The sequence below is a fragment of the Pseudophryne corroboree genome, chromosome 9, assembly GCF_028390025.1.
Source record: "Pseudophryne corroboree isolate aPseCor3 chromosome 9, aPseCor3.hap2, whole genome shotgun sequence".
Lineage (NCBI taxonomy): Eukaryota > Metazoa > Chordata > Amphibia > Anura > Myobatrachidae > Pseudophryne > Pseudophryne corroboree.
The window spans coordinates 429,345,424-429,358,340 of NC_086452.1; the positions used below are offsets into that span (position 1 = coordinate 429,345,424).

At 46.5% G+C, this 12,917-nt stretch overlaps 1 protein-coding gene across 4 annotated transcripts in view; it reads right to left on the reverse strand.

Moving 5' to 3' along the window:
• Window positions 1–12,917, reverse strand: part of PLXNB1 (plexin B1) — a 332,504-nt gene that overhangs the window by 57,936 nt on the left and 261,651 nt on the right. For all 4 annotated transcript variants that reach the window (XM_063941019.1, XM_063941017.1, XM_063941018.1 and 1 more), the window contains 8 exons: window positions 12,494–12,650; window positions 11,495–11,603; window positions 10,852–10,960; window positions 9,833–10,747; window positions 6,534–6,662; window positions 4,587–4,709; window positions 3,769–3,862; window positions 3,512–3,678 (listed from right to left, as the gene is read on the reverse strand). In XM_063941019.1, the coding sequence (XP_063797089.1) occupies window positions 3,512–3,678; window positions 3,769–3,862; window positions 4,587–4,709; window positions 6,534–6,662; window positions 9,833–10,747; window positions 10,852–10,960; window positions 11,495–11,603; window positions 12,494–12,650 (1,803 nt within the window). The remainder of the gene's footprint in view (window positions 1–3,511; window positions 3,679–3,768; window positions 3,863–4,586; window positions 4,710–6,533; window positions 6,663–9,832; window positions 10,748–10,851; window positions 10,961–11,494; window positions 11,604–12,493; window positions 12,651–12,917) is intronic.

A 12,917-nucleotide genomic window follows, 5' to 3' on the forward strand; every position in this document is an offset into this window, starting at 1 on the left:
ATGTAGGTGTGACCCCGCATATTTGGAGAGTAGATCCAATTGATAAGGGCAGGAATGGAACCTTCCATACTGAATCGCTTTGAAGGAGGCTACCATCTTGCCCAAGAGACTGATGCAGAGATGTATTGAGACCTGGCCAGGTTGCAAGACCAACCGTACCATAAGCCTGAATTGCCCGGGCCTTGAAAATCCGTTGAGACACAGTGTCAAGGATCATCCCTAGAAACTGCAGTCGTTGTGTTGGTTCCAACTGGGACTTCTGCAGATTCACAATCCACCAGTGTCAGGTGAGCAGATCTTGAGTGAAAGCAATGCTCTGGAGCAGCTGTTCCTGGGATGGTGCTTTTATGAGTAGGTCGTCCAGGTAAGGGACGACATTCACCCCTTGCAGTCGGAGTTGGGACATAATTTCCGCCATCACCTTGGTGAAAACCCTGGGAGCTGACGACAGTCCAAAGGGAAGGGCCTGGAACTGATAATGTTCCTCCTTGAGGGCAAAACGAAGGTACGCCTGATGCGGAGGCCAGATTGGGATGTGAAGGTATGCGTCCTTGATATACAAGGATACCAAAAACTCCTGTACCTCCAAACCCGCAATGAAAGCCTGCAGCGATTCCATCTTGAATCTGAAAATCCGTAGATAAGGATTCAGGAATTTCGGATGGGCCTGACCGAGCCGTCCGGCTTGGACAATACAAACAAATTTGAATATAAGCCTTTGTTACATTGGTGAGTTGGCACTGGAATCACCACTCCCTGAACGAGAAGCTTCTGAATGGCCTGTTAAAGAATTAACCGTTTGTCTTGGAAAGCTGGCAAACCTGAAGTGAAGAATCTTTTCGGGTGAGTGGACTCAAAGTCTAATTTTGTAACCCCATCGAATGAGATACCTGACCCAGGCGTCCTGGCAAGTGACGTCCCAGACGTGACTGAAGTTTCTGAGATGAGCACTCACCCTGGCATCTGCCTGGCGGGTGAAAGAACCGTCATGATGCAGGCTTGGTAACAGACTTCTGTTCAGCTCGAGCAGCAGTGTTTGCTTGGCGCCCTCGACTTCTGGTACCTCGAGAGGCGTGAGAGCCACCTCTGGACGCACCACGAAACCTGGAGGATCGAAAGGACTGGAAGGATGGTCCTGAATAAGTGCGACGAGGGGGCGGAGCAGCAGAGGGAAGATACGTGGTTTTTCCTCCGGTAGCCTTGGAAATCCACTTATCCAGCTCGTCTCCAAACAAAGTTTCCCCTGTGTATGGGAGACCTTCAACCCCTCTTTTAGATTTGGCATCTGCAGACCACTGACTGAGCCACAATGACCGGCGTGCTGAAACCGCCATGGCCGATATCCTGGAAGTGAGCAGACCAATCTCTCTGAAGGCCTCGCATAGATACACAGCCAATTCCTGGATGTGTTGTGACAGAGCAATTAACTCCCCTTGGGGTAGATCTCCTTCAATTCCAGAGGCAAGCTGTTGAGCCCATGCTTCTATAGCCCTATTGACCCAACAAATAACAATAACAGGGCAAAGGGAAACCCCGGCCGCCGTGTATATATACTTCAGAGTGTTTTCTAACATATGGTCCGAGGGTTCCTTTAGTGTTGTGGCGCCTGGGACCGGTAGTACAATTTTCTTCGATAACCTGAATACTGACTGATCCACCGCAGGGGGATTCTCCCAATGTTTTCTATTATCCGTAGGAAAAGGGAAAGAAGTAAAATTACGTTTAGGTATCTGATACTTCTTGTCCGGCTATATCCAGGCCTCCCGAAATTGGCTATCCAATTCCTCTGACACAAGAAAAGTTGCCAAAGATTTTAGTTTTTTTCCAAACAATGAAGGCTGTGTTTGCTCTGCCTCCTTTTCAGGGAGGTTTAAGACATCTCTAACAGCTTGTATTAGTGCCTCCACGCCTTGCGTGGACACGGGTTGAGCAGAATGGAGGGTGTGTTGTGAACCCATTGTGGTAGTTAAGATGTCCACAGATGTCTTAAGTGCCAAGACCTATCCCGGCTTAGAAACCTGTAAGGGCTGAGTCTGAACGGCCTGCCTGTCCCGTCTGGCCGCAGCGGGTTTCAGGGGGGCTCCAGCGCTAGCCCTCTAATGGCTGCGGTGTGAGTGACCCCGATACGGCTGTCCCAAGAACCGGGGATCCGGGCGCCGACCACTGAAGGAAATTTTATAAGAAATCCCCTGGAGCTCTTCTAGAGCGTGCACGGCTCTGAGGGCACTTTTTCTAAAACTGAGTGTGTGGGGAGGGGCATGGAGGGGAGGAGCCGGCACACACACACACACACACACACACACACACACACACACACACACACACTACACACATTAAAAATGTAAAGTGCAACGGCTCTCAGACCCCATCTATACCCCACTGTAATCAACAGCTCCAGTATCCCCCATGGATGCTTGAGAAACAACATTTTCCTCTAATGGGCAAAGCCATGTGCACTACAGGTGGGGCAGATGTAACATGTGCAGAGAGAGTTAGATTTGGGTGGGGTGTGTTCAAACTGAAATCTAAATTGATGTAAAAATAAAGCAGCCAGTATTTACCCTGCACAGAAACAAAATAACCCACCCAAATCTAACTCTCTCTGCACATGTTATATCTGCCCCACCTGCACTGCACACTGGCCCTCATTCCGAGTCGTTCGCTCTGTAATTTTCTTCGCATCGCAGCGTTTTTCCGCTTAGTGCGCATGCGCAATGTTCGCACTGCGACTGCGCCAAGTAATTTTGCTATGAAGATAGTTTTTTTACTCACGGCTTTTTCTTCGCTCCGGCGATCGTAGTGTGATTGACAGGAAATGGGTGTTACTGGGCGGAAACACTGCGTTTTATGGGCGTGTGGATAAAAACGCTACCGTTTCCGGAAAAAACGCGGGAGTGGCTGGAGAAACGGAGGAGTGTCTGGGCGAACGCTGGGTGTGTTTATGACGTCAAACCAGGAACGCCAAGCAGTGAACTGATCGCAGATGCTGAGTAAGTCTGAAGCTACTCTGAAACTGCTAAGTAGTTTGTAATCGCAATATTGCGAATACATCGTTCGCAATTTTAAGAAGCTAAGATTCACTCCCAGTAGGCGGCGGCTTAGCGTGTGTAACTCTGCTAAAATCGCCTTGCGAGCGAACAACTCGGAATGAGGGCCACTGTTTTGCCCATAAGAGGAAAATGTTTTTTGCAATCAACCTTAAATTAGGCCAAGTACCAACCAATCAGCTCCTGTAATTTTACAAACTATGTTTGAATAATGACAGACAGGAGCTGATTGGCTGGTAGTTTCTCTCTCTTCAATGTTTGATAAATCTCCCCCCTACGACTTATTACAGTGGTGGTAAAAGTGCGTGAATTGCTACCCAGTGGTAGTTTTATTCAGATCGTCTTTACAGGGCCAAACACTGCTGATGTAGTAGCTGGACGGCTCATCCAGAACATGGGAAGGTGTGGATATGAAGGCATTGCGTCCTGACAATGAGCAATTATTGCATGAGGCCTTTACGTACAGAGTGAATGAGTGGTGCAGGGCAGGTCCCTTCCACCTCCTCGGTACAGGACTCCTGGTACATACAGCTGGGATACTCTCCTCCACACCACACACAGTTATACTTGTGGTCGGCCGTCTGGCAGTGGCTGCAGTCCGAGTGTCCCACGGAGCAGTTATATAAAATCACTGCAAAAGAAGAACGCAAAGTAGATAAATAACATGGACAGCAGCCAATGGCGAATGTTGGGCTCCCTCTAGGCCAAGCGCCCGACATACCGTGAAGATCTTCATAACTGTCTACCCGCATGTCTGGTTCTCTCTGCACGTAGACCATGGCGCTGAACTCCGGCTGGGGCGCTGAGTAACTGTACTGCAACAAAAACAGAGTGTGAAGGGATATGGGGAAGGGTTCCTTCCTACACAAGGCCATATTCTCCATCACTGATGCACCTTTTTCTATCCAATCAATGCTCAGAGCAGAGACAGGCAATAATTGGCTCTCCAGCTGAACTGGAATGTGCATGGGTATGTTGGGACTTCTGCTTCCACAACGGCTGGAGAACCAAAGGTTGCCATCACTTTGGTTAGAGGGAAGTCACATATTTTTAGTACCCCACATGCAGGTCCATATTAACAATGGGGCTGATGTGACTACAGCCCCAGGCATCCCCCAAAAAACAGGCCCATGATGATGATGATGATCAGCTACCAACATGGTCATAAATCATACAGTAAGTATTAAAATTGGATTTCTATTTTCCTCATCAAATTATTCAATGTTTCTACTTTTAAGTATTTAGGGAGACATTGGGGCTGATAGTGCAGGGAAGGGGGGGAGGGTTTACATTAGCACTAACCACACCCACATAGCACTGGTCCCACCTACACCGCATTGGTCACGGCTTCTCTGCATCACATAAGCCCTTGATCATTTTCAACCCCAGGCCAATGTCCAGGCCTTCATCCAGCCCTGCCTTCACGTAGTAAGGTATTTCTCAGCTCCACTGCCCTTACTGTAAAGAATCCCTACGCTCACGGTGAAAGCCTCTTTCTTCCAAGTGGTGAACTCTTATCTGTTATCTTGATGTTCTTACATGGTGCAGTTGACAAGTAATATAATATTTGGATTGATCCATAGTATCCATTTCCACAAAGGCATCCGTGATCACTGTTTTCCCTTCCAGAATTAGGACACACTCATAATCCCACTGTGGGTCCTGCAATATAAAAGACATCAGGGAAGGGGGTGTTATTTTTGAACTGTAGGCAAAGAAACAATATTTGCAACTTTTCACTGTGTTATATGTACTATGGGGGGTCATTCCGAGTTGTTCGCTCGGTAAATTTCTTCGCATCGCAGCGATTTTCCGCTTAGTGCGCATGCGCAATGTCCGCAGTGCGACTGCGCCAAGTAAATTTGCTATGAAGTTAGGAATTTTACTCACAGCTTTTTCATCGTTCAGGCGATCGTAATGTGATTGACAGGAAGTGGGTGTTTCTGTGCGGAAACTGGCCGTTTTATGGGTGTGTGTGAAAAAACGCTACCGTTTCTGGGAAAAACGCGGGAGTGGCTGGAGAAACGGAGGAGTGTCTGGGCGAACGCTGGGTGTGTTTGTGACGTCAAACCAGGAACGAAACTGACTGAACTGATCGCACTGGAAGAGTAAGTCTGGAGCTACTCTGAAACTGCTAAGACTTGTGTAATCGCAATATTGCGAATCTTTCGTTCGCAATTTTACTATGCTAAGATTCACTCCCAGTAGGCGGCGGCTTAGCGTGTGCAAAGCTGCTAAAAACAGCTTGCGAGCGAACAACTCGGAATGACCACCCATGTCCAGACCTCCAGCACACACATAATTGTCCAGAAATTTTGCCTCTAGCCAAAAAAAGGTTTCCCAGTTGCATGTGGCCCCTGCAGGTATAGTTACTAGAGGCCTGAACCAATCCACAAAAATTTAAATTGGATGACAAACCTGATGTGTCTGATAAATGTTCAAAGTTTAACAATAAACATTTGTATTCTACAGATTTCAGCATGCCACAAATAAACTCATGTGTCTCATTGAAAAGTTAATGTCTCTGTTGAATCTCTGTTGAAGCCACAAGTTACCTGGCGAAATGCGTCAGTGTTTGTTTAATTGATCGTTAAGACCTCACTACTACTGCTGGACAGCTTGATCGAGTGAGCAATAATTCTTCCTACCACTGAGTGAGTCTTTGTCCGCATACAGGGGGTCATTCAGACCGGATCGCACGCTATTTTTGACAGTGCTGCGATCAGTTAGTCGCCGCCTACAGGGGAGTGTATTTTAGCTGTGCAAGTGTGCGATCACATGTGCAGCCAAGCGGTACAAAAAAGTTTTGTGCAGTTTCTGAGTAGCCCAGAACTTACTCAGCTGCTGCGATCACTTCAGCCTGTCCGGGGCCAGAATTGACGCCAGACACCCGCCCTGCAAACGCATGGACACGCCTGCGTTTTCCCAACCACTCCCAGAAAACGGTCAGTTGCCACCCACATACGTCTTCTTCCTGTCAATCTCCTTGCGATCGGCCGTGCAAATGGATTCTTCGTAAAACCCATCGCACAGCAACGATCCGCTTTGTACCCGTGCGACACGCCTATGCATTGCGGTGCATACGCATGCGCAGTTCTGACCTGATCGCAGCACAGCAAAAAAAGCTAGCGTGCGATCAGATCTGAATGATCCCCATTGTTTTTTTGTAACAATTCAGTCTGTTTATGTTCTGTAAAAGTTCTGTGACTCAATATCACTTTTTCCCAGTCAAATTGCCAATAGCTTATTTTCCATATTAAAGAACTAGCAATCCCCCTTTGCCGTGCAGGACTAAACAATTCTGTAGGCAACATCTGTCATTGTCCTGGGATAAATGGGAAACGTGAACTAAAATTAAGTAGTGGATCCATTTTTCCAGCCCATGTGCAATCAGGTGCTTCCATCGTGTGCACCTAGAGGTGTGTAACTAGCACATACCACTGTCAAGCGTACAGCTAAGAGGTCGCATGCAAAAGTCACAAGTACCTGGAAATGGTGAAGGTTTTTCCCAACCAACGTTATTTTTCGCTCCACATTGACTGGCAGTAAGGATGGACTTTGAATGCTGTACACACAGGGACAAGCTTCTGGGCCCCAAAACAGTTCTTCCTTGTTCTGTAACAAACAAAAAAAACACATATAAAACTGGTTATATATTCTGTTTGCTGCAATTTAGCAACTGATAGTAAGGTTATACCAGAGAATATCAGCAAACCTCCTCCTGCCAATACAATGGGTTCTATCCAATACACACGATTAGAGCTAAGGAAGACAGTAATGATCTGGAGTTTGGAAATAACATTTGTGGAATTGTAACAGAAACGTGTTTCTCGTGCTATTTTCCCATTGAGAAGTTATTATATATTTACATGTACATACCCATAGGCTTATTTACACGGAAGTATGTTCCTAGGTGTGATTATTGAGCAGAACACATTAGAAAATAGGTGACAGAGAAAAACGTTGCATGCAAAATGTTACTCCATGTAAACAGAGTTTCCCAGTATGCTCATGGTTACAGTAAAAGCACATTGCAAACAGTTCCATTGGGTGTATATCGCGTTGCCGGGGGCCCGGGATCCCGACGGTCAGCATCCCGACGCCGGAATACAGGCCGCAGATTGCCGGGGGGCCCGAGTGTAGCAAGCCCCTTGCAGGCACGGTGGCGAGAGTTCTATTGCCACTCTATGGTTGTCGTGGACACCCACGAGTGGGAATAGTCCCTGCTGGTCGCCATGCCGACTGTCGCGATTGTGAGAGGGCAGGATGTAGGGGGAGGTAATGTGACCAGCGGTCTCCTGCCCGCTGGTCACATTACCTCCCCTCTCACTACAGTATAATGCATTTTCTTCTATGTGGTAAGGCAACACATATACACTGTAAGAAATATAGGGGGGAATGCAATTAGTGACGATTTTCTCGACAAGTCAACAAAATGGCACTTTTCGCCATTTTTAGGGCGAATTTGGATTGGACCTGTTCTATTCCAGTGCAGTTTTTTCGACTTGTCGAAAATGCCGGCACTGGCGAAAAACAAGTGGATCGTCGAAATCCCCACCGATCCACATGTTTTGTCAAATTGACAGGGGGTTTTCGCTAGTTTTTGAGGCCTGTTTTCACCCATACCGATTCCCCCAAAGCAAAAGGTGAAACGGCATAGTGAAAATGTATACAAAAACGGGCAAAAATGTTCACAATTGACTAGGGTGAGTCGAATTAGTTCCGTTTTTTTCGGGTAGCCGAAAAAAACGGCACTAATTGCATATCCTCCCATAGAATACAGTCAGGTCCATAAATATTGGGACATCGACACAATTCTCATATTTTGAAGCGAAGCATGGTGGTGGTAGTGTCATGGCGTAGTCATGTATGGCTGCCAATGGAACTGGTTCCCTTGTATTTATTGATAATGTGACTGCTGACAAAAGCAGGATGAATTCTGAAGTGTTTCGGGCAATATTATCTGCTCATATTTAGTCAAATGCTTCGCTTCACAGTGCAGATGGACAATGACCCGAAGCATACTGCGAAAGCAACCAAAGAGTTTTTTAAGGCAAATAACATTCCACTATGTTATGCAATGGCCAAGTCAATCACCTGACCTGAATCCGATTGAGCATGCATTTCACTTGATGAAGACAAAACTGAAGGGAAAATGCCCCAAGAACAAGCAGGAACTGAAGACATTTGCAGTGGAGGCCTGGCAGAGCATCACCAGGGATGAAACCCAGCGTCTGGTGATGTCTATGCGTTCCAGACTTCAGGCTGTAATTGACTGCAAAGGATTTGCAACAAAGCATTCAAAAGTGAAAGTTTGATTTAGGATTGTTTAGTTTGTCCCATTACATTTGGTCCCTTAAAAAGTGAGAGGCACATATAGAAACCGTTGTAATTCCTACACTGTTCACCTGATTTGGATGTAAATACCCTCAAATTAAAGCGGAAAGTCTGCAGTTAAAGCACATCTTGTTTGTTTCATTTCAAATCCATTGTGGTGGTGTATAGAGCCCAAAATATGAGAATTGTATCGATGTCCCAATATTTATGGACCTGACTATATACAGTCGATCATTGATCCCTATGTAATTTGCTATTGATTATACAGGGTGCATAGGGATCATTGGTCTTACACAGTTGCGTTCTATCTGTTCTGTCGGTACTTCTTCCAGAATTCAGTGGATTACACAGTCCACACCTGGCAGATATACTTGCGTGTGATTGGCCAATTCGATTTTAACAATGTACAATATATAATGAGCATGCACAGTTGGCGATTGCCTTCTACAGCACATGCGCAGTTTGTAGATGTTCCCAAGTTCTGTCTGCATTTGGATTTGCCTCCCATGCAGAATCAGGCCCTCTATGCTTTGCAGCTATTTGCTGTCCCTAGATGTGGAAGCATTCCCAATGAATAAATGTCACAGTTTTAGCTTCATCATCAAGACCTACTTGTTCAATGGGATCCCTGGCTGAAACCTCAATGATATTGTCCTTGAACACAGCGCCTTGTCAGAGGTACGTGCCAGCTGGCTCCATTGGCACTCGGAGGTTTTCTCAGCAGTGAGATGTGCATGCCAGAGAGATCTCAAATAATGTGTCCGGCTCATAATTGTGCCGAGCATGAGCCAGCTGGCCGCCCTGCAAGGTCCTCAATATGTTAACGATTCTTCACAAGCCCTCTGCCAGGCTGGAGACAAAAGCATTCTACGCAACGGCATTATCAATTAAACACTAGTTCCTTCAAAAAAGACCCTTTCACTAAACTTGCCCCATAAATTGAAAGTTCCCCACTTCTCAAGTCGCTCTTGAAATTTTATGGACACCCTAGGAGCGGTTGTCCCTTTAGGGACTCTTTCATGAAACTTTCAATGGATAATAAAAAATAGCTATAACCTCTGATGAGATTGCGCCAAACTAACTGGAGATGTGGTCCCTCAGAATTGCCACCATTGAGAGCACTACATTGTGTAAATTGCAGGATATAAACAGTATATTAAGGTTTTACTGGATGGCAGCTATGGCTAGTAAAGAGCAAACTCACAGTAGTCCCTTCCAGCTGCCACAGGTATTTGTTCCTCGCCGTGGCCTACTGTATATCCCCTCCACGCACATTATGTCACATATAATCATCCCCTATTCAGGCCAGCAAAATAATTTTTGAAAGTGTCTACAGAGAGAATGACCCATCAGCACTAGCATTCCAAATATGGTTGCAATTGCAACCGTGAGATATAGGTAGAACAAGAGAGTCCTTGAAATCTTACAACTATGAACAAGTTTCTCACCAGCTCAATAAAGCCCGGAGAATCCATCTGGTAATCCAAGTCTGGTTCATTTATCGCAGGAAATTGTGGTGATACACCATCAAAGTCGCCATCACCAGAGAGGATTGTGGAAGCCGAGAAGGAGGAGGTGTCATTTTCCATCTTGTCCAAGTCCACCCAGTCATCTGCTGTTGTATGATCCAAGCTTTCTTTGACTCTTTCTTCCATGTCAACAGTAGGTGGCTCTTCAGAGTAGGGAAACTCTGTCTCTAGGTCATCGGGAAAGTCAGGCAAAGAAGGCACATTGAGTGTTTGGTTAGTGGTTGGAATTGGAGGAACAGAAGATGTGAATTCCTCGGGTGGAGGAGCTAGTGTGGTGGGAACCCAAGTCATGTCACTCTCATTATCAAAAACAGTAGGCGCGGGGAGCAGTGGTGGTATAGTGATGTCACTGGAAGTGGTGGGGCTTTCAGTTGTCCAAATCTCCTCAGTTACATCAATCTCAGTAGTGACAGAGAGAATGGGTTCTTCAGTGGTAGCATGGCTTGTAAATATATCTACAGGTAAGGTGGTCGGAATGGATTCTGGAATACTGGTTGGTTCCTCTGTCATAGGCTGGGTTGTTGTTATTTCTGGAGTAGAGTTCTCAGTAGTGACTTCAAGGGTGGTTGGCTGTGGTTCGGGAACAGTAGTAGCTTCTGGCGTAGTCACCATGGTGGTGGCGATGAAGGTGGTTGGCACAGTTGTGGGGATTGTTGTAGGAGAGGTCTCGGGGAGAGTGATGGTGGTACTTGCAGAGGTTGTTGTGGTTGTTGTCTCGGGAATAGGACTGGGGGTTGTTATAGACAGTGTAGTAGTAGGAGCCGCAGTGGATGCTGGTTCTGGCTCTGGCACAAATGCAGGAGGAGGAGACGGTTCCGGCAATGGGATCTGCGTCTGGATAGGTGGAAAGAGGAAGAGTTGGATGTGTCATGCATAGCAAACACTAAGAGGCTCATGTACTATATAGTGGTTAGATAGATAGAACATAGGGAAGTTACCAGTTTATTGTAAATAATTGTTCCTTCTTCACAGGTGGCTTTGTGGGTGCAGCCATGTTGGTGGATGCACCAATTACAGCCCCACTCGCTACTCACACATCCACGACATCTGCAATGATTCACACACATTGAGCATAAATCACATAATGTAGAGATAAAGTTAACACACAGGGCCTGATTCCAACGCAGAGTGCCGGCATATGCTATACTAATGTATTTCTCCATCTTTGTGAATATCAGGCCGCTGTTATAAATACTGTATGCATCTCCCTGCCCACTGTTCGTTCCATTTGCAGCTGCAGCATCACCATTAGTAACGGGTCGCTGTCACAATTAGTAACGGCACTTGAACCCACCCTCTGCCTGAATCTGTGCTAGGGGCAATACTGTGTCTATAAACTATTACACTGCCCAGTGCAAATTATTCCTCCTTCATCTGTACGTATTGCTCAATATTACTGAGGCGCCACTAGTAGGGCAGGTAATGAGAGCATCCTGAGGCATGAGGCGCACTATGGGCTGAATTCTCAGTGCCTCAGTGACGTTGGTTGAGTCTAGAACGTCTGCCCCCACACTGAGAGCTGAGTGCACTTTACCCTCATCCGGGTGAGTAGTTTATCCCCTGGGGCCATGTGATACTCACGGGGCAGATTTGTAGAGCTGGGCCACAGCTGTGCAGTCATAAAATGTGAACTCTGCCGTGGAGATGACCACCTCTCCGAATCGTACCGTAAGCCTCACTCGTACATGATCTGGAAGCAAATCACAGAATAATATTGTAGTTTACAAACAGATATAAAGATTCCCATATAAGTGACTACTGCCTCTCACCCCCAGAGACGTGATCACTCTACCTTCTTCCTCACCGTGCAGCTGAGACTTCCCTCTCCTCCCCAGGGCTGAGCTCCCACAGCTGATCACTCCTCTGAGGTGGAGGGTTCTAAGAGCTTGGCACTGGAGAGGAGAGAAAGGTCATGGTTGCCCAAAGGAGAAGGAGCAGGCTAAGAGGATGGCCTCATGTGTGTGTGTGTGTGTGTGGGGGGGGTTGGCCATCCGAACCACTGGGTTGCAGAATTACAGTGGTCGCGATTACCCTTCCACCGCCACTGAGGACATGTATAGATAAGTCCTTCCCCTAGGAGAAAACCACCTAGCATTACCCCAAAAATCAAGGAACAAACCTTTGATATGGCCTCTGCATCCCTTCAATCTAATGTAAGTAATGGAATTGGTGCATAGTCTGATGAACCCAGATAAGAAAATACATGTTCCCCTTCCACATCATTGAATCTAATTCATAAACATGGCACACATGTTATGCAGCATTTCAGTCATTCAGTCCCTTTCCCAGGGAGCTTACAATCCATATTCCCTATCACATGGACACACACACAGCAGGGTTTTCTTTTGCCTGGTCAGAAGCCAATTAACCTACCAGTATGTTTTCTGAGTGAGGTAGGAAATTGGAGTACCCAGAGAAACCAACGCAAACATATGAGAACACACAAACTCCACACAGATTTCACCTTGGACAGGAATGGAATTTATGACCCCAGGGCTGCGAGGCAGCAATGCTAACCACTACACCGTGGGTCCTTCACACAACTGCAAGGCTGATGTAACATTGAGATGGCACACTGACCTGCCACTGGCTTGATCGCAGGAGCCTTGCTGGGGTCAGGAGACGGACACATAACTCCAGACTCTGTCCTGATTGCACGGCTTTCGAAATCCTCAAAGAAACAGGAGTATGACTCTTCCTGATACAGGGAAGGCAGGTCGGGGATCGTCAGGAAAATCTGCGAAAACAGGTCGGGAAATATTAACTATCCAAATTCATCATAGCAGCTGATGGAGGCACTGCTTAACAGAATCAAACACACCAAGAAGTCCAGTTTACGGTAAGATAACATACACGGAATAATGGGTTCATGATATACATAGCACTTATAATGGCTACATACATGCTATAACTAAAGTGATAGTGGGCGATTGGCCGCAATCGCACAGTGCGCTCCCAAACTAAACCCTGTGACTGCTCTGGCATTGAGGAGCAGTTCAAATTC